The sequence below is a fragment of the Artemia sp. Qi Xiang Cuo genome, chromosome 14 (assembly GCF_049724085.1).
Source record: "Artemia sp. Qi Xiang Cuo chromosome 14, ASM4972408v1, whole genome shotgun sequence".
NCBI lineage: Eukaryota > Metazoa > Arthropoda > Branchiopoda > Anostraca > Artemiidae > Artemia > Artemia sp. Qi Xiang Cuo.
Window position 1 is genome coordinate 66723198 of NC_142807.1, and position 24594 is coordinate 66747791.

General features: G+C 35.5%; 1 protein-coding gene across 1 annotated transcript; it reads right to left on the reverse strand.

Moving 5' to 3' along the window:
* Window positions 1-819: 819 nt before the first annotated feature.
* LOC148944771 (uncharacterized) lies at window positions 820-17730 on the reverse strand. The gene is made up of 3 exons (XM_089100023.1): window positions 17494-17730; window positions 13749-13941; window positions 820-2558 (listed from the first exon to the last, which is right to left on the reverse strand). The coding sequence occupies exons 1-3, from the start codon at window positions 17728-17730 to the stop codon at window positions 820-822; spliced, it is 2169 nt and encodes a 722-aa protein (XP_088956149.1).
* Window positions 17731-24594: the final 6864 nt, after the last annotated feature.

The following is a 24594-nucleotide window of genomic DNA, read 5'->3' on the forward strand; positions in this document are numbered from 1 at the left end:
GCATCTAAAAGACGCCGTATGGTTAACTCGATCTTGTCGTGATTTTGTGCCAGCTGTTCAGCAAACCGCAGCCAACAGCTCTACCACTTTCTGCCAATCTTTGGAAATCCACCAATGGTGTCGATGTCGTTTTTGACAGTGGCCCACCATTTCTTCAATTGACCACCAGGATGTCTGCACCAATCTGGCAAAGGAGCAGCTAGAAACACTTGCTAGATGATGCGGTCATGAGGTCTTCTTAGGACATGGCCAAGCAAACGCAGTCTTCTTTGTTTGACAATCATGGCTGTCGACTCGACTTTGTCATTAGCGGTGACGTACATCAGCATTTGAGATTCTTTCGGTGTGTCTAATCCTTGGGATTTCTCATAAACAGTATTTGTAAAAGACTTTTATACCATGGAGATGAAGTGCCTTTAGCGGCCAAGTCTCAACGGCAGAGAAAAGAACAGAGTTTTGTCGACACTATTTTTTGTCTTTTTACTGATGTTACGTTAGTTCCATAAATAGTGGTGGAGCTGAATGTAGATGAATTGGTCTTATATGGAGTCCATGTGAAAAGAAACATTCTGTCAATTTTTAAAAGTTGCTGATGATTTAAGAAAAAATTTTGGATTGGTTTCCCTGCAACGCTTATGTTAAATTATTATTTATGTCCAGAGTCTTTTCATACCTCCTTTTCATACGCTGTTTGGAAGGTAACCAAGGTTACCACGGTTGGTAATTACCACCAATAGTAATCACTGGATACAGGTAACCAATTTGAATTTTGACCGGTAAATTTGCATGGATTCACTTATGCTTTTAATTACACTTTAGTTATTCAGATGTGGATACAGCAGCAACACCACCCTTCCACCCAACTCCAATTATAGCGAGCACAAAAAATGCAAATACTCCTATCATTACTAAGATTAATTGATTCCAATAGCTTTCTATCTTATCTTTCGTGAAAAAATTTGTTTTGATAGTTTTACTGCCTATTGGAATAAGTACTTCATCTTCATCTTTTATTGCTTTGTTGATGTTTTTTAGGTCCATTTTGTGTCTTCCACCAGTTGTTGTGCTCTTTGTTTTTGGTTTTATATTTGTGGTTTTAATATTTGGGGTTGCGGTGGTGGAGGTTAGGTTTTTAGTTTTCATATCACTAGTCTTTGCAAATGGGGTTGACTTTTCAGTCGTTGTCGTAGTAGCTAATTTTTTACTGGTGGTTGGTTTTCTAGTTGGTTTTGGAGTTGTCGTCGTGGTAGTCGGAGGTTTGGTCGTAGTTGTTGGTTTTGGAGTTGTCGTCGTGGTAGTTGGAGGTTTGGTCGTAGTTGTTGGTTTTGGAGTTTTAGTCGTGGTAGTTGGAGGTTTGGTCGTAGTTGTTGGTTTTGGAGTTGTCGTCGTGGTAGTTGGAGGTTTGGTCGTAGTTGTTGGTTTTGGAGTTGTCGTCGTGGTAGTTGGAGGTTTGGTCGTAGTTGTTGGTTTTGGAGTTGTCGTCGTGGTAGTAGGAGGTTTGGTCGTAGTTGTTGGTTTTGGAGTTGTCGTCGTGGTAGTTGGAGGTTTGATCGTAGTTGTTGGTTTTGGAGTTGTCGTCGTGGTCGTTGGAGGTTTGGTCGTAGTTGTTGGTTTTGGAGTTGTCGTCGTGGTCGTTGGAGGTTTGGTCGTAGTTGTTGGTTTTGGAGTTGTCGTCGTGGTAGTTGGAGGTTTGGTCGTAGTTGTTGGTTTTGGAGTTGTCGTCGTGGTAGTTGGAGGTTTGGTCTTAGGTGTTGGTTTTGGAGTTGTCGTCGTGGTAGTTGGAGGTTTGGTCGTAGTTGTTGGTTTTGGAGTTGTCGTCGTGGTAGTTGGAGGTTTGGTCGTAGTTGTTGGTTTTGGAGTTGTCGTCGTGGTAGTTGGAGGTTTGGTCGTAGTTGTTGGTATAGAAGTACTGGTGGCTGGTGCTCGTGCCGTAACCTGCAACAAGTATGATTTAATGGAATAATGAGATCCGATTGGGACAATGCAGCTGAAGGGTCGAGGAACAAGACAGTCATCCGAGTAATATTTCCCATTGCTTTTAATAAAAACACACTTCCTAGGACGAGATTTTTTTAGTGCAAGCTCTCTATCATCATTAAATCTATGGTATAATTGTTCCTTCTGGAAAAGTGTTTGATCATCCCACATATAATAAGGCACAGTATCATAGGTTTCTTTAGACTCCTTGATTGAAAGCCCAATCCAGGACCTTTCAATATTATGTTTTCTCAGAACTTTTAAAAGAGCTTCATGGAGAGGTGGATTATACAGCACAGAGAGTCTTGAACCTTGTGGATTCCTTTTACAATATGCTGAGGCCTCGTCCCAGTTCTTAAGTTTCCTTTCTGTTATAAAACAAAAACAATTTCTACTGATATCACAAAGAAACCATGTTTTTCTTGAATCGCTACAAGTTTCACAAGATTTACATTGTTGGTATGCAATTCCTTGCAGTTTTGTAAGCTCTGCTTTTTTTAAACTAGCAACATACTCTACAAGAAAACATAATAGCATAAAGTACTTTAATTTAGCCAAATTTTTCATTCTAGTTATGCACACTTAAAATTTCTCATTTCTGGAAATGACGATTATGTCAAATATTCATAATCTCCAATCCTAACAATTATTTTTATCATTTAAAATTCGGCCAATATCTTATTAGTAGGAGACAATGAGCATATTTCAGAGAACATTATGATATTATTAAAAAGTCAAACAAAGGCTCCTAATATCCGTCATCTATATTATTTAGAGTAAACGCGCTAACATTTCCTTCATATAAAGCGTCTCCGATGTGTCAATTGTCTCTATCCCGGGCGGCTTGGGACTTACAGCGTATTCAAAAATACAAGATTACTTATACGCCAAGCCACATTACTTATCTTTGTATTTTCAAGAAACGTAAATCGCGTCGTAGTTTACAATGATTGCTAGTTACATGCCAAAATCAAATAATTTTGTTATAGTTATGTGCAATTAAAATTGCTCAGCTCTGGATATGGTGTTTATGATAAATATTCATATTTTTCAATCTTATTAATTATTTTTGCCATTGAAGATTCGGCTAATATTTTATTGGTAGGAAGCAATGAGATATTTCAGAGAGCTTCATGGTATAAATGACGTCATAGCCTACATGGATTGCTAGTTTTATGGCAAAATCGTATAATTGCTTTTTTTTCTATGCAAAATTAAAATTTCTCAGTTCTCGAAATCACGTTTCAAAAAGTGGCTGCTCTGGATTATGATATAATATTTAACTTACTATAGCTGTACATTTCTTTGAGGTTCGTGCCTTATTACGCAAACTAACAAAAAGCCGTAGGGCTCATCCAGTTTTTAATTATCTTTGAAAAAATGTGTATCGTAAAGCAAATCCAAGTTGCAGCGGTAGCTAGCAACTTAGTAGGAGACGAGCACGTCCCCACAGTAAAAGACCAAATAGCACATAACTCCTAAGACTAGAGTCAGATAAAAAAAAGAAGTACACTATTAGAACTGCCTTGCTCAATACCCAAAAGTGGCTGAAACCACGATATTCTGCATGTAAGGCATCTTTTTTTTCATTTTCCCCCGCAGATAGCTGGGCACTGTAACATCGTAATAAGCTGTTTAAGGGCTCATGTTAAAGTAAATTACTACATCTAGTGTGTTTTGTAATTAAAATAGTTTCCAAATTGAATGAATTTTTTTCGAAAGACTGCATTTTTCTATAGCGCTGTAGTAGCAAATGTTATTAACATCATCTTGCATAGGAAGATCAAAATAGTTAATTTAACATTATAAATGCATGTAGATATAGTTATGTACAATGTCGTAATTCTTTTAGGATCTTTAAATCTTTAGTAATTCTTTAAATTCAAAAAAAGATAATTCTAATAATCTCTGAGTTCAAGGTTATAATTGTCTCATGGAATCAAACTTTATGTGGCTCAACTCCTAAAGTGCACATCTCTATAGTCGTTATATTATATTTGCAATGAAAAAAATCAATTTTTTCATTTTAGTTTTCAGTTCAGAATTACATAAAAGATCGATCATCAGACATAGCTGAAGCCTAGTAAAGAACAAACTACGGAACATAGTAACTAGAAGTTAGGATAATAGAACCACTTTTTGAAATGTTTACTTGTCTGGGATATGGTGCAATACTGAGGTTTGTCTCATTCTATTCCAACTAAGAAAAAGACATAGACTTTATCTTGTTTGCTATAGTAAAGAATGAACTTTAGCCTATAGTTATATAAACTATCGGAGCTATATTCTGGGTTGCAGCGGTAGCTAGGAATACGTGTTGCAGTGGTAGCTAGCAGCCTAGCAAGAGACGATCAAGGCCCACAGTAAAAAATAAAATAGCCAATACCTCCTAAAACTAAAATCAGACCAAAAAATGAAGTACACCCTTAGAACCACTTGTCCGTAACTCTTTATAGGATACATATCGTCTCTTGGATTTAACAACAAGGCAAATATACAGGCTTGAAAATCAATTAAAGTGGCTGCAACCACTATATTCTGCGTAAACACCATCTGTTTTTGTTTTTTGTTTCTTCTTTTTCGCCACAGCTAGTTTGGCCCTGAAATATGGTATAGAGCTATTTAATAGCTCATTTAAAAGAAAATTGCCACATCTAATGACTTTTGTAGTAAAAAAATATAAAAAAAACAATTCTTTACGAAAAACTACATTTTTCTATAACACTGTAGTAGCTTACGTTGTTAACGTAATCGTTATTAATTAATCAGGAATGTGTCACCTCTACGTGCTTCTGTAATAAAAATAACATTTAAAACAAAGCCAATATTTTTACAGAGAACAGCATTTTCATATGCTAGATAATGAGTTTCGTCATAGTTTTGTTAGAACTGTGACGTAAATAGAAAAACGCTGTATTATGACGTTACCTGTGATGAAATTGGTTATTATATCATGATTATTATCTCTGATGACATTGGTTATGACGTCATGAATATAATATTAAGGGCTATTCGAATGCAGAGCTTAAACAGTAATAAAATGGTGTCTTCTAAGCAAGCTAGACGTAGGAAAAATCAAGAAAAGAGGGCTGTATTTTCGGGGGCGATGACGACGACGTAAAAACTGCAGTGATTTTTTCGTTATCAGAGCTGGTGGCAAGTTTTTATGAACAAGCTACTTTAAAAATAATTGAGAGGTATAATAAGTATGTGAACACGCTTGGAAACTATTCTCTTAAATATAGTAAAGTTTATACTTTCTGAAATTAAATTTACTTTTTTGAATATTCTAAAAGCAGGTACTGTAAGGTTACAGCAAAGACCAAAGTCTATCTCATAGTAACTGATACAACGGAGAAAAGAATGAACCACTCGTTGTAACGAACTCAATAGTAAGAGCGACTCGTCTTAATAGGCTAGTAACCGAAACTCTAAAAAACGGAATTTTGACACCAGTGGATACATCAAAAGGATCGGATTTTTATGCTGGTTATAAATGTATAAGTTTCGCAGTTTAGTCTTACCCTCCAAAAGTTGCAAGCCTGAAAAAATTTGTATTATTTTCGGAAAAAGGGAGAACTTCCCCCTAGAAGTTACAGAATCTTAATGAAAATCACACAATCAGATTCAGTGTACAAGATAACCTATCTGTAGATGTTTAAAGCTCTTATCTGCAGAAATGTGGAATTTAGTATTTTTTGCCAGAAGACAAATCACGGGTGTGTGTTCATTTGTTTTTGTTTTTCCCCAGGGATGATCGTATTGACCCAGTGGTCCTAGAACGTCGCGAGAGGGCTCATTCAAAATTAAAAGTTCTAGTGCCTTTTTAATCAAAAGACAAAAAACAACATAAAAATAGAATCGCTTTTTTCAAAAAAATACATTTTTGATGTCTTTTCATACTGCAGTCTTTTCAAAGATATTTGATTCTTGAAGCAATTACATAAGGAATTATGTTAAAGGTTGATCAATGATGTCAGAATCGTATGTTGTAGCCAGGTCGTTTCTTACTATTCCAATTAAGAAAAAGCAATAGGCTTTTTCCTGTTTGTAATCAAACAGGTTTGTAATCATTTGTTTTTCCCCAGGGATGATCGTATTGACCCAGTGGTCCTAGAACGTCACGAGAGGGTTCATTCGAAATTAAAAGCTTTAGTGACTTTTTAATCAAAAGACAAAAAACAATATAAAAATAGAATCCCTTTTTTTAAAAAAATGCATTTTTGATGTCTTTTCATTCTGCAGTCTTTTCAAAGAAACTAGATTTTTGAAGCAATTACATAAGGAATCATGTTAAAGATTGATCAATGATGTCAGAATCGTAGGTTGTAGCCAGGTCATCTCTTACTATTCCAATTAAGAAAAAGCCATAGGCTTTTTCTTTTTTGTAATCAAACAGTTCGTGGTAATTACACTAAAAGACGATAATTGGAATAACAAACCCTTGCATACATTGGGCTTAGTTTTACATTAACAGACAATCATTGAAATAACAAAAAACATGGCACGCATTGGACATAGTTTGCTATTTGATTGTTTGAGGTTCGTCTCTTACTATTTCAAAGACTAAAACTAAAATAAATAATTACTAAAATCCAACAGTTCCTGGTAACGAACTGTATAGTAAGAGTAACTGAAACTCTAAAAAACAATTGTTAATATCAATAGACACAACAAAAGAATTGAATTTTTATGCTGATTTTAAATATATAAGTTTCATTAAGTTTAGTCATATTCATCAAAAGTTACAAGCCTGAGAAGATTTGCCCTATTTTCAAAAAAAAGAGAAAAACACCCTTTAAATGTCATTGAATCTTAATGAAAATCATACCATCAGATTCAGTGTATCAGAGAACCGTACTGTAGAGGTTTCAAGCTCCTATATCTAACAATGTGAAATTTTATATTTTTGCCAGAAGAAAGATGACGGATGCGTGTTTATTTGTTTCCATAGTTAGTTATTTTTCTTAGTTAAATTAAGGTTTATTCATCAACCAAAAATAATAAAATACAGAAGCTAAGCTTGTCCAGGAGATCACTACCCCAACTAGGCCTAAAAACAACAAAAAAGGACTATCATATAAAAATCACTAATAAGCGACTATACCACCCCTACTCGTTACCAACTCATCAATGAAAGATCTTAAGCCGAACTGGTCAGCCATGACAAAAAACCTAAAAAGAGAAAAATCTCAGTGAAAAAAAAATCTCAGCAGAACATGTTTGGTTTCCACCATGTCACTTTGTAAAATTTGATGAGGCCTTAGCTATTTCAAATGATAAGGGGTACACACAAGGGCGAGAGAAGCCATTGAAATTAAAAAACATATTTTCGCTAACCTTTCGATAAATAGGGACACAGGTAGTTTAAATATTGACCCAATTTATAATAATCTTCTAAAGAGTGAATAAAAGTCAATAAGGGAGTTAAGATTTTAAATAATCACCAGGGGACTATTTTACCTGCTAGACCAAAACGACTTGCTTCAATAATACCCAATAAAAGGATTATTTCGTAACAGAATAATTAAAGTAATTTCCAGTTTTTTTTTTATTTTTCCTCAGTTACTTTGGTGTTCTCACTGAAGTAACTCTATAATAGCATCTTTTCCCTACGTGGATCAGTTTGTGCCAATTGTATATATATTTTTTTTGGTGGTGGTTTTATTATTTTTTTAGTTTTAGCTTGTTTTTTTTTATCTTGTTTCTCTTCTGTTTCTTTCGTGCTGAAGACGCCTTGTTTAGATACAGGCGAAATGTCCGCGTTGTTTTGCATTTGTCGTTTCTTTTCCCTCCACTGGCCGCAGTCTCGTTTGTTGTTTTTTTTCCCCTGAGATTTTTCTCTTTGTTGGTTTTTTACCAACTTATCAAATCTCATCATTCAACATGTTAGACCTTGTCCTTCTCTATCAATCAACCAAACACAAAACTCCCAAAAAATTTACAAATTAACGGCAAAAGAGATCAGAAAACTGACTCACTCACCACCTTATACTCTATAACAATGCTCTTTTATCAGACTTCTAAATTCAGAGACATCAGTCACCTTCTTGATCTCATCTGGCAGACTATTCCAAGCATGAGGGCTAAAATGGCCAATACAAAACATTGACCTAGTTGTCACAGGCTTGGGGGGTCAAAATTCATTCGAACATCTTAAGCTATAAGAGTGTACAATAGAAACAGGCATAAAAAATATCTTGCATTTTAATCTAATTAATAAATTGGTATCATTTTAATCTGATGTTTAAACATAAAAAGAGCATTATAAAACGATGCTGGCACAATATATTATTCATTTCTTTTGGGGAGGGGGGTTTAGATCAGGGCACTTCGTATTGAAGGAGTTGTCGTAGAAACTTGAAAAAGGGCCCATTCGATTGGAAATTAGAAGGGCTTGTGCCCTTTTAATAGTTAAAAGTGATTGGAAAGCAATTAATAACCCTTCCACCCCAATAATTTCCCCAGACACATCCAATCAAAATTTTGGGATAGGCATTTTGTTCAACGTAATTGAAAGATCTAAGAATTATGTCTTTAAGGAGAACAATCCCCCGACATTCCTCAGAGCAAGAGTTGTAATTTATGCCCTGGGGGTATATAAGGTTATTATTGCAAGCCTTGTCGTAGAAACCTCAAAAAGGGATCATTCAATTGGAAATTCAAAGGGCTAGTGCCTTTTTTAATAGTCGAAAGTGATTGGAGGGCAATTAACCCCCCTCTCAGTCCCACCAACTCCCAAGATACATCCAATAAAATTTTTGAGATAGCCCCCCAAAGCCTTAAAGGCTAGGGTTGTAAGTAATGCCCTGGGGGCAAATAAGGTTTTTAATACAAAGCGATGTCGTTAAAATTTCAAAGGGATTATTCAATTGGAAATTGAAATGGCTATTTCCCTTTTTAATAGTTGAAAGTGATTGGCGGACAACTAACTCCCATCTCATGCCCACCATTTCCCCAAACACGTGCATTCAAAATTTTAAGATATCTATTTTGTTCAACGCAATTGAAAGTTTTGGAAATTAGATCTTCGAGGGTGATAACCCCCTTCAGAGCCCTCTGGGCAATGGTTGTAAGTTATGCCATTGGGGCATATAAAGTTTTTATAGAAAGCATTGTCGTAGAAACTTCAAAAAGGGCTCATTCGATTGGAAATTGAAATGGCTAGGGCCCTTTTTAATATTTGAAAGTGATTGAAGGGCAACAAACCACCCTCTCAAGCCCACCATTTCGCCAAACAGATGCAATCCTAATTTTGATATAGCCATTTTGTTCAACGTAGTTGAAAGTTCTGGAATCAGGTCTGTGAGGACGACCACCCCCCCCCCCCCCGCCCCTCAGAGCAATGGTATATTATAGAAAAAACTCTAGCTTATGCTAACTGGATACAAAAAAGAACAAGACTATGAGAAAATAGTAAGACATATTGAAGAATACTGCAGAATTTAAAAACTAGAGCTAAACACAGCAAATTGCGAAACCATGATCCTCTTAGAACACGAAGAAGGAACACTATCAGGAATAACCGGGCTGCAGCGGTAGCTAGCAACCTAGTAAGAGACGATCACGGTCCTTAGTGAAAACTACAATAACTAATAACTTCTAAAAAATATGGTCAGTTCTAAACAAAAAGTACATCATTAGAACTGCCTGGTTTGAAACTAGTAACTTTACCGTTCCTTTGCTTAAACAACAAAGAGAATATTTTGGTTTTAAAATCAAGAAAAGTGGCTGAAAGCACGATAAGCTGCATATACGGGATATTTCTTTCTTTCTTTTCCTCAGATAGCGGGACACTGTAACATCATAGAGAGCTGTTTAATGGCTCATTTTCAAGGAAATTCCCACATCTAATGCCTTTTATAATTAAAAAACAAACAAGTTTTTAAAATACAATCACTTTTTACCAAAAAAAACTGCATTTTCATGTACAATCTTAATGAATCATGTCGTCATAACCGTTGGTTGTAACCATATATGACGTACTAAGTGAATGCAATATTTGTAAACGTTTATCTTTCGAAGAAATAATTTTACTTTATTTTTTTCTCAGTTCAGGATCGCTAAAGTAATTATCTAAACTGCAAAAATATTTATAGTGTCTGAGGAATGATTCAAATTTTTTAGTTAAAAATAGCAAAATATCTGAGAATTTCAAACTTAGTTTTGTTTTTTGCTAGGTTTACATAAAGGATCGATATAGTTCATCATATGGTGTCAAGAAGTTATTAATAGAAGGTTTTTTTAGACTTTAACCGATTCGGTAAGTGGATTTCATTTTAAAGAAATCTCATTTTAAAGAAAATTAATGGAGATAAAAACCTTTGATAATTAAAACAAATTATTTTTAAAATATAATCAATTTTTACGAAAAACTGCATATTTCATGTTAGAGACTGATTAATGACGTCATAATCGTACTATGTAGCCAGGTCGTCTCTTACTATTCCAATTAAGATATGCATGACGTCATAATATATGAAGGCATATATAATATGTTACAACTATAAATGACGTCATACAAAACAAAGAAGATTATTCTGCTGAATATCCTTTATTATAAAATCATTATGAGGTCACTGACAAAATTGCACAAACGCCCCCTCCGCATAAAAATGTTAATTTATGCAACCGGATATATTCTGTCAGGATTTTTATGCAATATAATTTTCGAAGCCATGATATTTCTTATCTAAGGACAGTGCATATCTCATGTAATGACAGTGTTTAGCAAGGATTGACATCAAACTTGAAACGAAGTGTACCTGATCAAGATCCATTTTGTTATCTCAAACTATTGAAAGGTTAACTCTTTATAGGTTTGATGAAAGATTGAAGCATTATCAAACAGTTCGTGGTAACGAACTGTAAGTAAGGGGCGACCCAGCTCAATGGTAACCGAAACTCTAGAAAACGGGTTTTTGATACCAATAGATGCATCAAAAGAATCAAATTTCGATTCTGAATTCAAATATATAACTTTCATCAAGTTTAGTCCTACCCATCGAAAGTTAAGCGCCTGACAAAATTTTGCTGATTTTAGAAACAAGGGGGAAAGACCCCCTTAAAATTATAAAACCTTAATGAAAATCACACCATCATATTCAGAGCATCAGAGAAACCTACTGTAGAGGTTTCAAGCTCCTATCTAAAAAAATGTGGAAATGTGGAATTTTGCATTTTTTGCCAGAAGAAAGATCACGGATGTGTGTTTATTTGTTTTTTGTTTTTTTGTGTTTTTTCCCAGGGGTGATTGTAGAGAACCAGTGACCATAGAATATCGTGGGAGGACTCATTAGAACGGAAATTAAAAGTTCTAGTGCCATTTTTAAGTGAACAAAAAAATGGAAGGCCACTAGGCCCCCTCCCACGCTCATTTTTTCCCAAAGTCACCTGATCAAAATTTTGAGATAGCCATTTTATTCAGCATAGTTGAAAATATGGTAACTATGTCCTTTAGGATGACTTAATCCCCCGAAGTCCCCAGGGGGAGGCCTGAAAGTTATGAACTTTGCCCAATGTTAACATATAGTATTGGTTATTAGGAAGTATACAGCCGTTTTCAGGGGGGATTTTTTCTGGTAGTAGGGGGGTGGGTGGGTCGGTGGTTATGTGGAAATATCTTTCAATGAAGGAAGTTTTCATAGGGGTAAGGGACATTGCTATAAAGGGGGCGCCGGATTTCCCAGCATTATTTAAAAAAAAGATCAGAAATTAAATATAAAAAAAACAAGTTTTCCAATTGAAAACAAGGAGTAACATCAAAACTTAAAACGAACAGAAAATATTACGTGTATGATTGGGTTCACCCCCTAGTCAATACCTCGTTCTTTAAGCTGAAGATTTTTTAGTACTTTCATAAGAGCTATTTATTCTAAATAACAACCTTTGTGATTAAGGGGTCGTTTTTAAAGAATTGGAACGAAATTCGAAATTTAGCCTAAAGAGCGTGGTATTGACTAGGGGGCGAGCCCCCTAATACACATATTAAAAATATATAAATATAGAAGTTCGTTACGTAAGTTAGTTCGTAAATTACGTATATTTATTACTAATAAAAACGTTCGAAAATAAAATGAAACAAGTTTCGAGAAAGCCATTTAACCAAATAAAAGTAAAACTAATATGTAAATTTTTTTTAATTATTCATGTACGGTGAGCCAAAATCAAAACCTGCATTAATTCAAAAACATTCAAAAATTAAATAAAAAAAACAAGTTTTTTAACTGAAAGTAAGGAACGACGTTAAAACTTAAAACGAACAGAAATTATTACGTATATGAAAGCGGCTGTCCCCTCCTCAACGGCTGTCCCTTTTAATAATAATAAAAAACTTTAGCGTAAAGAGCGAGGCGTTGAGGAGGGGACAGCCACTTTCATATACGGAATAATTTCTGTTCGTTTTAAGTTTTAACGTCGTTCCTTACTTACAGTTAAAAATTTTTTTTTTTTTTTATTTAATCATTAAAAGGTAGAAAAAATATTCTTCAGCAGTTAATAGCGCGTAATCATTATATATGATATGTCAACCAATATGATTTTAGACGACAACTTGATTTTAGACAGAAGTGAAAATGATGGACACAATTTCAAGAATAAAGCCGAAAAGCCGAAACAAAGCCGAAAGGGAAAACAAAGCCGAAAAGGGATAAAAACCCCTCTCCTGTCCTGATAAAACTTCCCACATCCCATTAATTTTTTACAGTATACAAAAATTTATCTATTTTTTGCCATTTTGTATTTTAGAAGTCGAACGGTCTGAAACCCAAACCACTTAAAGTGCACCTTCTGATTTGTGTCATATTTCTACTTCTCTTGAAAAATTAATTTCATACATTTTAGATAGCTTAAATTCCACCTACTACGCTATAATTATCACTTAGTCTTCACTTTCATTTGTTTTGATTTTAACTCTTTTTGTATGGTATTTGTTCTGCTAATTCTTGGTTCAAGCATTTCTAAAATTAATTTTTGTCTTAATTGACAAGGTTTTTTTTAAATTAGGATTGATCAAGCTTCAACTTGACACACCGAGGAATATATTTCTAGCTCACTTTCTACTGATCTAGAAAAAAAAGATAAGAAAGCAAACGGAGCGATAAAATTTGAGATTTTTAATCATGTCACCGCTGGGTCCTTAAAAAATGAGAGTCGTACTTAATTTTCACCAAAAACAGATTTAAATTCTCGTTTGTAATTGCTAGATGTTAATCAGTGTTACCAAATTTTAAGCAGTGCAGATACAAATAAAAAATATAACAAAAAAATTGCTTTTCTTGAGAATAGTAAGTTTAGTTTAAAATCACGAAAAAAACAGATGGATTCATTTTTTTAGCCGGCTTTAGAATAAGTTTTGAGAAATGCGATGGTTGCCCTGACAACATATTCACTTAATAAACAACCACTATAGGAAATATGCTGAAAAAAGATTCTTTAAGGGATAGTAACTTTCTAAAAAAGTTAAAAAGATGAAGATGAAGAGCCAGTCCAAGAATAAGAAAAATGGATCAAAATGAAAACCATCCTCTATATATACAAGTTTTGCTCAAACTTATGGATGAAATGGAATTTCTAGTCAAGTTTTGGAAGCTCAGAAGACTGCAATTCAAAATTGCTTTTCGTGAGACCTCCTTTACCGAGGAATGGCAACCCTTGAACTTCACACAGCCAAAAATAAGTTGCTTCATCATAAAATACGTTGCTGGTAGTGGTAAAAGTTTTACATTTCGACCATTTCAATCTTCAAGATTCGACAAGCATTTGAAGCATACAGATCTGGCTAAAGAGGGAAAAAATAACATATCGGGCACCGTTAGTATCGAGATTAGTGACATTTAACGTTAATGAAATTCCTATGGAAAAAAGGCAACGTCGGTCCGATGGACATCGTTCGACTTCAGCAAAAATGGCTTTAAGGCTAGGTTTATTAAGGAATCTGACTTCTTTTGCACCAGCTTTGACTTTCTATTGGGGTTTCACGTAAATATATGCATTTACGAAAAATGTGGTTCAATACCGCTCTCTAGGGCTATAATGAAAGAAAGGTTGAGGTGGCTAGGGCACGTTGTGCGGATGAAGGATGATAGATTGCCGAAGATTGTTCTTTTCGGCCAACCGCCTAGGTCTAAATGGAAAGCAGGTCGTCCTCGTCTGGGGTGGGAGGACGTCATAAAGAAACATTTAAAGGAAATGGGAACTTCATGGGCGGGTATGAAAAGGGATGCTTTGAATAGATTGGGATGGAGGAGGAGCGTGCGTAGCTGTGTTGGCCTCAGGTGGCTTGGTGCTGCAGTGAGTTGTTAGTAGTAATAGTAGTAGTAGTATTTATAGATAAAAATGCAAGCTTGAAAAAAAAAATAGCTGCAAAAATAATGACCGAAGTTATAAGAATTCATATGACATTTTAGATTGGATTAGATTTCATAGCAAACTGCAAACAGCATTATTATTTAAATCCTAATAAGGTCTTACTAAGAGCGTAAAAATTGTCTTGAAACTTTAATCTTATATTCAGTACACCAATGAAGTAAAACATAACCTACAACGAAATTTCAAATGCCATGCTCTAGAAAAAAATGAGTATGAAAAGGGCAATTGAAAGAATGACGATACCAAATCAAAACAGTATTTAGTAAATCGCACTATGAAATTTACAGTTACAGAGCAAAATTAGCCTTATAGTAAGAATATTTCAGAACAGAATCTAGGGATTGATACGTAACCATTAGCAATCAGATAGTTTTCCTTTGAAGTGAATCCAAAATTTATTTAGCCCCAGGGTCAGATACTTTTCGCTAATTGCGACACCTTTGCAACAAGAAAGATAAATACAAATTTTAGCACTAATTTAAGAAGCGACGGGAATAATTTTCCCTTTTCCCATTTTTTTCCTGTTTTTTTATCAACTTCGAGAAAAACTCCCAATCTCCTAATGTCGAGGCGTGCAGAAGATAATTTTTTAAATTTTTTTTTTTTTTTTTTAATTAAACTATTGTATATGAGAAGATAAGCTTCCTATTTTAAAATGACAAAACATGTTTCTTTTTTACAAATAAATATTTAAAAAAAAACAACGGTTTCAAGTTATTTTTGTATAAACTTTTATTTTCCCTAGCTAGTTTAATTTTTCTGAACGTTCTGGCCTTTCCTTGTTGCTTTTATATTCTGAATGTAAGAAATTGAAATTAATAGCCGAATTATATGTATTTTGGACAGTTAATTATATTTTTCAATGTCATAATTAAAAAACAAATGTTCAAAATATATTTGGTCCTCAGTAAAGCACTAATGACGCAATAGATCTTAGAAGGTTTACAGCTAGGGAGGGGAAAGGGGACAGTAGCCAAACTCCTGTTTGTAGTAATTCCTGTTTGTTTCGTGTTTAACTTGATTATTCACCTTAATTTCTGCTTGTTTTAAGACTTATTAATTCATCTATATCAGTTTCTGACATCTTTATATTTGATATGACTATTTATCCTAAGTTATGTTTAATTTTAGGATCAGTTATTCTTTAATAGTAATTTCTGGTTGCTTTAGGTTTGGAATATTAAGTAGTAACAAGTAGTGACAGTCGCAAGTATTCACAGTTGCATCAAACTAAAAGAAGATCATTGGAATAGCAATTACATAATAGATCTATAAAGATGTCAGAAACGGAGTAAAGAACAAACTAAGGCATATAATGACTAAAAATTAATATAACGTAGCCAATTTATGGTACAGAATGAATTTTTGCCCACAGTAATTAATTTAATTTTTAAAAGAAGAAACTACGGCAGAAACCTATATGGTGGTAAAAGCAAGCTAAACGTTATAAAAAGACCATGAAACGTTCTTAGGAAAAGAATTCTTACAATATGTGATATACATATCGGGTTGCAGTGGTAGCTAGCAACCTAGAAGGAGATGATCACGTTCCATAATATAAAAAAAAATAGCCCATAACCGTAAAACTAGAGTCAGATCGAAAAAAGAAGTACACTATTAGAGCCACCTTTTCCAATATCCCTATTTAGGAGACTAACTGTCCCTTGGCTTGAATAACAAGCTACATAAAAGATCAATATAGATCATTATAAATGGGGAAAATGTAAGTTTCATCAGATATAGTTATAGTGAAGAACGAACTTTACCACCCGTGACTGAAATATCAATTCCAGTTTGCCGCGGTAGCTATCACCTCTTACTAGGTAGTTTCCTACTACTGCAATCCGAGTTGCTAGCTTCGGGTTATTAACTGAATCTGGGATGCAGCGGTAGCTAGCAACTTAGTAAAAGACGACCACGTCTAATATTAAAGAAACATAATAACCCATAACTTCTAAGAATACAGTCAGATTAAAACAAGAAGTACGCTATTAGAACCGTCTTGTCTAAAAACCCTATGCATGCAACTCACCGTTCCTTGGCTTGAACAACAAGGGAACAATGTTGGCTTGAAAATCAAGAAAAGTGGCTGAAATCACGGTAATCTGTATATACGGAATCTTTTTTTTTTTCTAGTCAGACAGCGTGGCACTGGAACATCGTAGAGAGTTATTTAATAGCTCATTTTAAAAGAAATTTATGTGGTTAAAAACCTTTTATAGTGAAATTTTTTTAATAAAATCGATTTTTAACGAAAAACGGGGATTTTTTTTATAACACTGTGGTAGCTTATGTTATTACATCACGAATTTACCAGATCTACGGACTTTTTTAATAAACAAAAAAAAATATTTAAAATAAAATCAACATTTTTACAAAGAACTTCATTTTCAAATAATGGATAATAATTGTCGTCATAGTTATTAGAACCGTATATGACGTAAATAGAAAACGCTATATTATGAAGTTACCTCTGATGATCCGGGTTGCAGCGGTAGCTAGAAACCTAGTATGAGACGATCACGTCCAATTTTAAGAAATATAATAACCCACTCCTAAGAATAGAGTCAAGTCAAAATGAAAAGTACGTCATTAGAACCGCCTTGTCCTAAACCTATATATAGGAAACTTTCTGTCCCTTGGCTTGAACAGCAAGAGAAATATATTGGCTTTAAAATGAAGAAAAGTGGCCACTACTACAGCATTCTGCCTAAACAGCATCTTTTTTTCTTTTTTCTTTTATTTCCACAGATAGCTTGGCACTGGAACATCTTAGAGAGTTGTTCAAGGGCTCATTCTAAAGGAAATTAATGGGCTTAAAAACAGTTTGTGATTAAAACAAATTATTTTTAAAATAGAATCAATTTTTTGCGAAAAATGACATATTCCACGTTAAAGATTGATCAATGACGTAATAATCGCTGGTTGTAGCCAGCTCGTCTCTCACTATTCCAAATAAGAAAAAGCCATAGGCTAATTCTTGTGTGTAATTTCACATCGAACAAAGAACAGACCAAATCAGATAAAGAACAGACCAGATCAGACCGATAACAGATCAGATCAGATCGATAATTACATAAAGGATAATAAAACATTTCGTGGTAACGAACTGTATAATAAGATTATATATTAAGGAACGATTAGTACCTTAGACCTAGATCCTCCTGTGCCTCCAGAGGCGCTTAGGACATCCAAGAAAAGTCGCCAGTCATCTCTCATTGCTGCGGCCGCCCAGATATCTTCCCATTCAGGTTGGATTGAGGCATTGAGGTTTACGAGGTCAGCCCGGTAGCTGCGTCGTAGGGTATTTTTGGGGTGTCCTCTTCTTCTGGTACCACGTGGCTGCCACTGAAGGACAAATTTCGGTTGTCGAGTTTCGGACATGCGGATCACATGACCAAGGTGTTTCCACTTCCTATATTTGATCACTTTGGTTACCAGTGGCTGAGATGTCTTTTGTCGTATGGTAGCGTTTGTTACTTTTTTGGACGAGTGGATATTTAGAATGCGCCTTAAGCAAATGTTTTCAAACGCGAAAAGTTTTTTTCAATTATTTGATCTATGTGCCAAGTTTCAGAACCATAGCAAAGTGTTGAGAGGACAATGCTATTGAACAGCCTCAGCTTGAGTCGGAGAGAGTACTTCTAGCTGCGCAAAATTTGAGACAGTTTCCTGAAATAGGTATTAGCCTGACCGATTCTTAACTTGACTTCTCGCGACAAGATCCTGAATTGTGGATGGTACTTCCTAAGTACATGAACTCTACGACTTGCTCTATCGTTTTTTTATTGCATCGTAGGTCGAGTGGAGATCCAGTAATCGCCATACTTTTGTTTTTGTTGGTATTTATCTTCAGGCCAAAAGGTTCGGCAGCGTCCCTAACTCGGTTAAAGTAATGCTGGAGCTTTTGTTTGCAGGACTCTAGGAGGCTCATATCGTCAGTGAAATCAACATCTCCGAGTCTCTTATTATCCAACTGGATCCCATGTCCATCGCTGGTCCGGAGAATATATTCAATGATAAGAATAAATAGGAGTGGTGACAGCAAACAGCCTTGCTTCACCCCTGTAATGATACGAAAGTAACGGGTACTCCCGTCACTTGTCTTCACGCAGCATTCTGTGTCTTTGTAGAAGGCTTCAATGATTCGAATGAGCTTATCAGGAATACCGTAGTATTGGAGAACCTTCCAAAGCGTTTGGCGATCAACCAATTCGTAAGCTCTCTTGAAGTCTATAAAGACCAAGTAAAGCTAATTGCGCCACTCATTCGCTTCTTCTAGCAGCATTTTCACAGTAAATACAAGATCAGCGCATGATCTTTTTGGCCGTAATCCATGCTGTTGCTCTCGGAGATGTTCGTTCAACGCTGGTTGAATTCTGTTAAGGAGTATAATCGCCAATAGTTTGCTAGGTATAGATACTAGGCTGATACCTCTCCAGTTTTCACAGTTTGCAGCGTCGCCTTTTTCGAATATCTTGAAGAGAGCACTTTTTGTCCAATCCTTAGGAATTTCTTCTGTCCTCCAAATTATAGAGAAAAATGTGGTCCACACAGTTATGCAAGCAGCTACTGAGCATTTAATCATTTTAGCCGCAATTTGGTCTTCCCCAGGGGACTTTCCAGACTTCGGCTTCTTAGCCACCTTTAGTGTCTCCCCATCAGAGGGTAATTTAATATTGAATGCTACATTTAGAAATGGCGTGTCTGGTATATCTGGAGGATCAGCAGGTGGTGGTCTATTTAAAATTTTTTCGAAATGCGTCGCCCAGGCTTCGTTCACATTATTACGGTCAGTAAGAAGTCGTCCAAACTAATCTTTGAAAGGTCCATCTGTCTTTGGACGTTTTCCGACTATCTAACTGGTGATGCGGCAAACTGATCGAGAGTCTCCCCGTCTAGCAGCTTCTTCAGCCTTATGAGCCTTCTGTTCAAGGCTACGGCATTTATCAGCACGGACAATCTTCCTTATAGCCTTATCAAGTATAGCATACTCTAGTTCAAGAGGGTGTCTCGCATCAGGAGAAAGAGTGTTGAGAAGAAATTTCTTCTTGTCAGCCCTCTTCTCGATCAGATCCTACGATTTGACAGAGATCCATTCATCTTTTGGTGACTTTTTCATACCAAGCGTTTCGTAGGCAATATCATTGTAGGTTTTTCTGATAGCAGTCCAAGCTGTCTCTGGACTTTCATCTCGTAGCAGACCCAGGGTTTCAAATCTGTTGGTCAGTTTTAACACAAACTGTGACTGAGTTTCTAAGTCACTCAGTTTTTCGATAGAAATTATGTTTTTCTGGAGGACACTCCCCCACAGACCTCAGGGCAAGGGTTGTTAGTCATGCCCTGGGGGCATATAAGATTTTTATAGAAGGCGTTGTTGTAGAAACTTCAAAAAAGGCTTATTCGATTGGAAATTCAAAGGAAGTTCATTTTATTCAACGTAGTTAAAAGTTTTGGAAATTAGGTCTTTAAGGATGACAACACCTCCACCCGACAGCCCTCAGAGCAGGGATTCTAAGTTATGCCCTGGGGGCATATGAGTTTTTTTTATTGAAAGCATTGTCGTACAAACTTCAAAGGGCTCATTCAATTGGAAATTGAAAGGGCTAGTGCCTCTTTAAATAGCTGAAAGTCATTTAAATAGCTGAAGTCAAGAACGACTAATGCTCCTCTCGCGCCCACCATTTTTCAAAACACATTCAATCAAAATTTTGAGATATCCATTCTGTTCAACGCAGTTGAAAGTTCTTGAAATTAAGTCTATTAGGATTATAGCTCCCTCAAAGCCCTTAGTGCAGGGGTTGTAAGTTATGTCCTGGGGGTATATAAAGTTTCTATAGAAAGTTGTTTTAGCAATTTCAAAAAGCGCTCATTTGATTGGAAATTGAAATTGCCCTTTTTAAAAGTCGAAAGTGAGTGGAGAGTAATTAACTCCCCTCTTACGCCCACCATTTCCCCAAACACTTTCAATCAAAGTTTAGAGATAGCCATTTTGTTCAACGTAGTTAAAAGTCCTGGAAATTATGTATTTAAGGATGACAAACCCCCCAGAGCCCCATGGGGAAATTCTGTAAATTATGTCCTGGGGGCATATAAGGTTTTTATAGATAGAGTTGTCGTAAAACTTCAAAAGGGGTTAATTCAAATGGAAATTGAGAGGGCTAGTGCCCTTTTTAATAGTCGAAAGTGATTTAGGGTAACTAACCCCCCTCTCACGCCCACCATTCCTCAAACACGTCCAATCGAAATTTTCAGATAGCCATTTTGTTCAACGCAGTAGAAAGTTCTGGAAATTAGGTCTTTGATAATGACACCCCCAGCCCTCAAGAACAGGGTTGTAAATTATTATCTAGGGGGTATATACGATTTTATTAAAAGTTTTGTCGTAAAAACTTTAAAAGGGCTCATTTGATTCGAAATTGAAAGGGCTAGTACCCTTTTTAATAGTTTAAAGAGATTGGAGAGTGACTACCGCCCCTTCTCATCCCCACCATTTCCCCAAACACATCCAATCAAAATTTTGAGATAGCCATTTTTTTACCGTAGTTGAAAGTTCTGGAAATTAGGTCTTAGAAGATGACAACAAACCTAACAGCCCTTAGGGTAAGGGTTGTAATTTATGCCCTGGGGGTATATAAGGTGCTTATAGAAAGCGTTGTCGTATCAAAAAGGCCTAATTCGATGGGAAATCGAAAGGCCTAGTGCCCTTTTTAATAGTACAAAGTGATTGGAAGGCTTGACATTTTTATATTAAAGATCGATGTGGGTATAATGCATTATTTTTTTGTTGTTGTTGTTGTTTAGACCAGGGCACTTTGTATCGAAGCAGTTGTCGTGCGAACTCCGAAAAGGGCTCATTTGATTCAAAATAAAAAGGGCTGATGCACTTTCTATTCAATGTGCATTGTCAGTTTAATATACATATACTGATATTTAGTCATCAAAAGGTTAATACTATTTGATCTATTAATTTTATAAAAGTAAAAACATTTATATTTTTTTTAGTAAAGTGCAAATTATGTTCTGGCCTTAGGAAGGCATAAGGGTTTTGAGCCCAACTTACGTTAATTTCTGCTCGTTTTGAGTTTGACTCGGTTATTTATTGTAATTTCTGTTCGTTTTAGGTTTCATTTATTTATCGATGCTAATTTGAGATAGCTTCACGCTTGGTAGATTATTTGACTTTATTTTTGCCCATTTTTGTTTAATGGAGTTCTTTACTTTTATTTGAAAAACTTATTTTGCTGAAAAAGTTTTTTAAATTAATCTTTAGAAATGATAGTATAGCACAAATTTATTTTAACTGTATTCCTTAAGAAAAGCATCATAAGTAAAAATTTAACTTACCGGGAATGGAACTCTGTCCAAATGGGTGAGAGCCATTTATCCATACCCCAAGACCATGTAAGATATTTTAAAACATCTGATTAATGAAGTATATGCTAAAGAACAAATTATATTAACAGACAATCATAGGCAGTGCAATAGCTTCTGCCTAAGTGTAAAGAAAGATGCGGGCACAATGTATTGCTTATTTCTTGGTCTTAGATCAAGGCACTTCGTATCGAAGGATTTGTCGTAGAAACTTCAAAAAGGGCTCATTCGATTGGAAATTGGAGTGTTTAGTGCCCTTTTTAATAGTCGAAAGTGATTGAAGGGCAACTAGCCCCCCCCTCTAGCCCATCATTCTCCCAAACACATCCAATCAAAATTTTGAGATTGCCATTTTGTTCAGCGTAGTTGATTTCCAGATAGAAAATATATTTTTAAGGAGATCACTCCCCCACAACCCTCAGGGCAAGGGTTTTAAGTTATGCCCTGGGGGCATATAGATAGATAGATATAGATAGATATTTATTGCAATAAAAGCCGCTTTGGGCCATGGCAAAAAAAATGGAAAGTCACACAAAATAATAACACATGACTATAACACTCATAGCAAACTATAGTAGCCTACATAACAATAACAACGCAAAATTGTGAAACAAAACAAAAACATAACAAAGCACAAAATACCATTAAACTAACATACATAGATAGATGTATGTTACATCTATCAAGGGCCATGACTACAAATATAACAAACAAGAAAACAACTTACACACATACAACAATATTTTCAACACTCACCCCACCGCCTTTACAAAAATCTATCTCTATTTGACATACCCAATTTTATATATATTTGCTATCATTCTTAGTGTCCCATAAATTTTTGATCCCATTACTGAAACCAACCACTCACTTGTCCCCACATTATCAAAAAACAATTTTTTCTTAAATCCTGTAATTCGGGACAAAGGGCCATGAAGTGAAGCAGATCCTCACCATTTTCTCCACACATAAGGCATGGGTAAGGACCGTCCGTTACCCTTACCCTCCATAAATATTTCCTCCTTTCTCCAAGTGCTAGAAAATTACCCCTCCCTGATATATACCACATAATTTTTTTACTATTTAAACCCGCTTTAAAATAAATATCATATCCCCAGACCTCCTTCCATTGCCGGTAAACGCTGAGAGACACCGAGGCTGCGACTTCACACTGCCATTTTTGAATCTCCTGATGTTCAAGCACACCCTTTACTAATTTTGCTACATTTCCTACTTCCAGTCCTATCCCCTTCCCTTCATTCCAAACACCTGATAACCCGCAACTATTTAAGATTGATTTCCCCTGGAAAGTCCATGAACTTTTCCTTTTATCCAGCAACACCTCCAGATAAGCTTCATTTACTAACCTGTTATTCTTTAAACCAATCACCTTAGTAGTGTAGTACATTATACCTTGCATAAGGCTATAGGAATTACCAGGCTATTTTCACAGACCTATACACCTTTTTAAAGAGAGTGAGTACCCCCTCACATGGTCTTATACTTTGGGAAGATTATGTTCCTTGGTACCTTTCCAAGCAAAGTGATCAAACACGTTTTGAAAGTATGAATGTGATTGCATAACGCAACCAGACAAGTTTTTGATGAAGCCTTAATTTTTTAGCGGTACTCAGAGAGAGCGAAGTTTACTTTATGTATGATTCCCTTATGGGTGATTCTATATAAATAGAAGAATGGATTTTCATTGTGCTTTAGGTTAATAGGAGAGTTCCATTCAAGGAGAACAGATTACATTAAAGGATACTAGTGGAGCATATGAGTGGAGCATTTACACTCTTTGAGGTTGATGGTGGAGCCGGTAGCAGCAGCGAAGATATACGAGTACCAAACGTGGTTGTGGAAATAACACGAGGCTGTAGACTAAGCCTTGAATGGGATGATATGTTTGCTAGATATGTGATATCATTAAGCATATTTAAAATGGAGGAACTATTATGTTTTGCGGTGAAACTGAACATTTTGCATATAAATAGACTTCAGGCAGCATTAGATGCACTAGTGAAATATATTGTTGAAAACAAATTGAATCAGTGATTATAATTGTTGTACTTATGTTCAATAAAACTGTTTCTAAATAAAAGATATTTTTCTTTCTATAGTAGGCTAGCGTGTATTTTTTTAGAGTAGAAAAAAAAATTTTGGTTAGTCTGAAGTTGGTTGTGAGAGTGTTAGGACTCTAAAAAAATGGATAGATTTGAGAAAGAGCAAATCAGGAGGAATATTGAGTTTATAGACAAACTCTTGAATCTAGATGATGATTTTCTAGAGCTGTCTATTCAAAGGAAGGTATTTTCTCAGGAAATGCTTGTCAATATAATGAAAACTGATTCTCCGTCATTAGACTATTGCATGAAGCTTTTACGTCGTGGACCAACGGCATTTACACAATCTATTGACATATTAATCAAGACACGGCAAAATGATATTGCGGATATGCTTTTAAAGATTAGCTTGGAAATTTAGGACTTTTTCTCATGAGAAAGATGGAGTTCAAGGATGATTTACTCCTCTCTCTTTCTCTATCCCACTCAATTTGTTGTTGGTAGCTCAGTTTCATCGTGGCAGTGAGAGTGTCAAAACATGAAAAAATGTTCCATACATGTCCACTATGCATGTGCACATTGGGCAGCTGGTCATCATGTGAGAATTGTACAATGATTGATGAGTATTATGAAAAGTGCAGATTATGCAACCCTTGTAAATTGCATAGAGGATATGCTGTACAAATTAAAGGTTGTAATTTCTGTCTTGAATCAGTGTGTGACTCTCATCCTAGAGGGCACCTATATTCGAATTGCCACTATGAAAAATGTAATCAGTTGGAGAATACATATCCTGGTATGATTGGAAAGA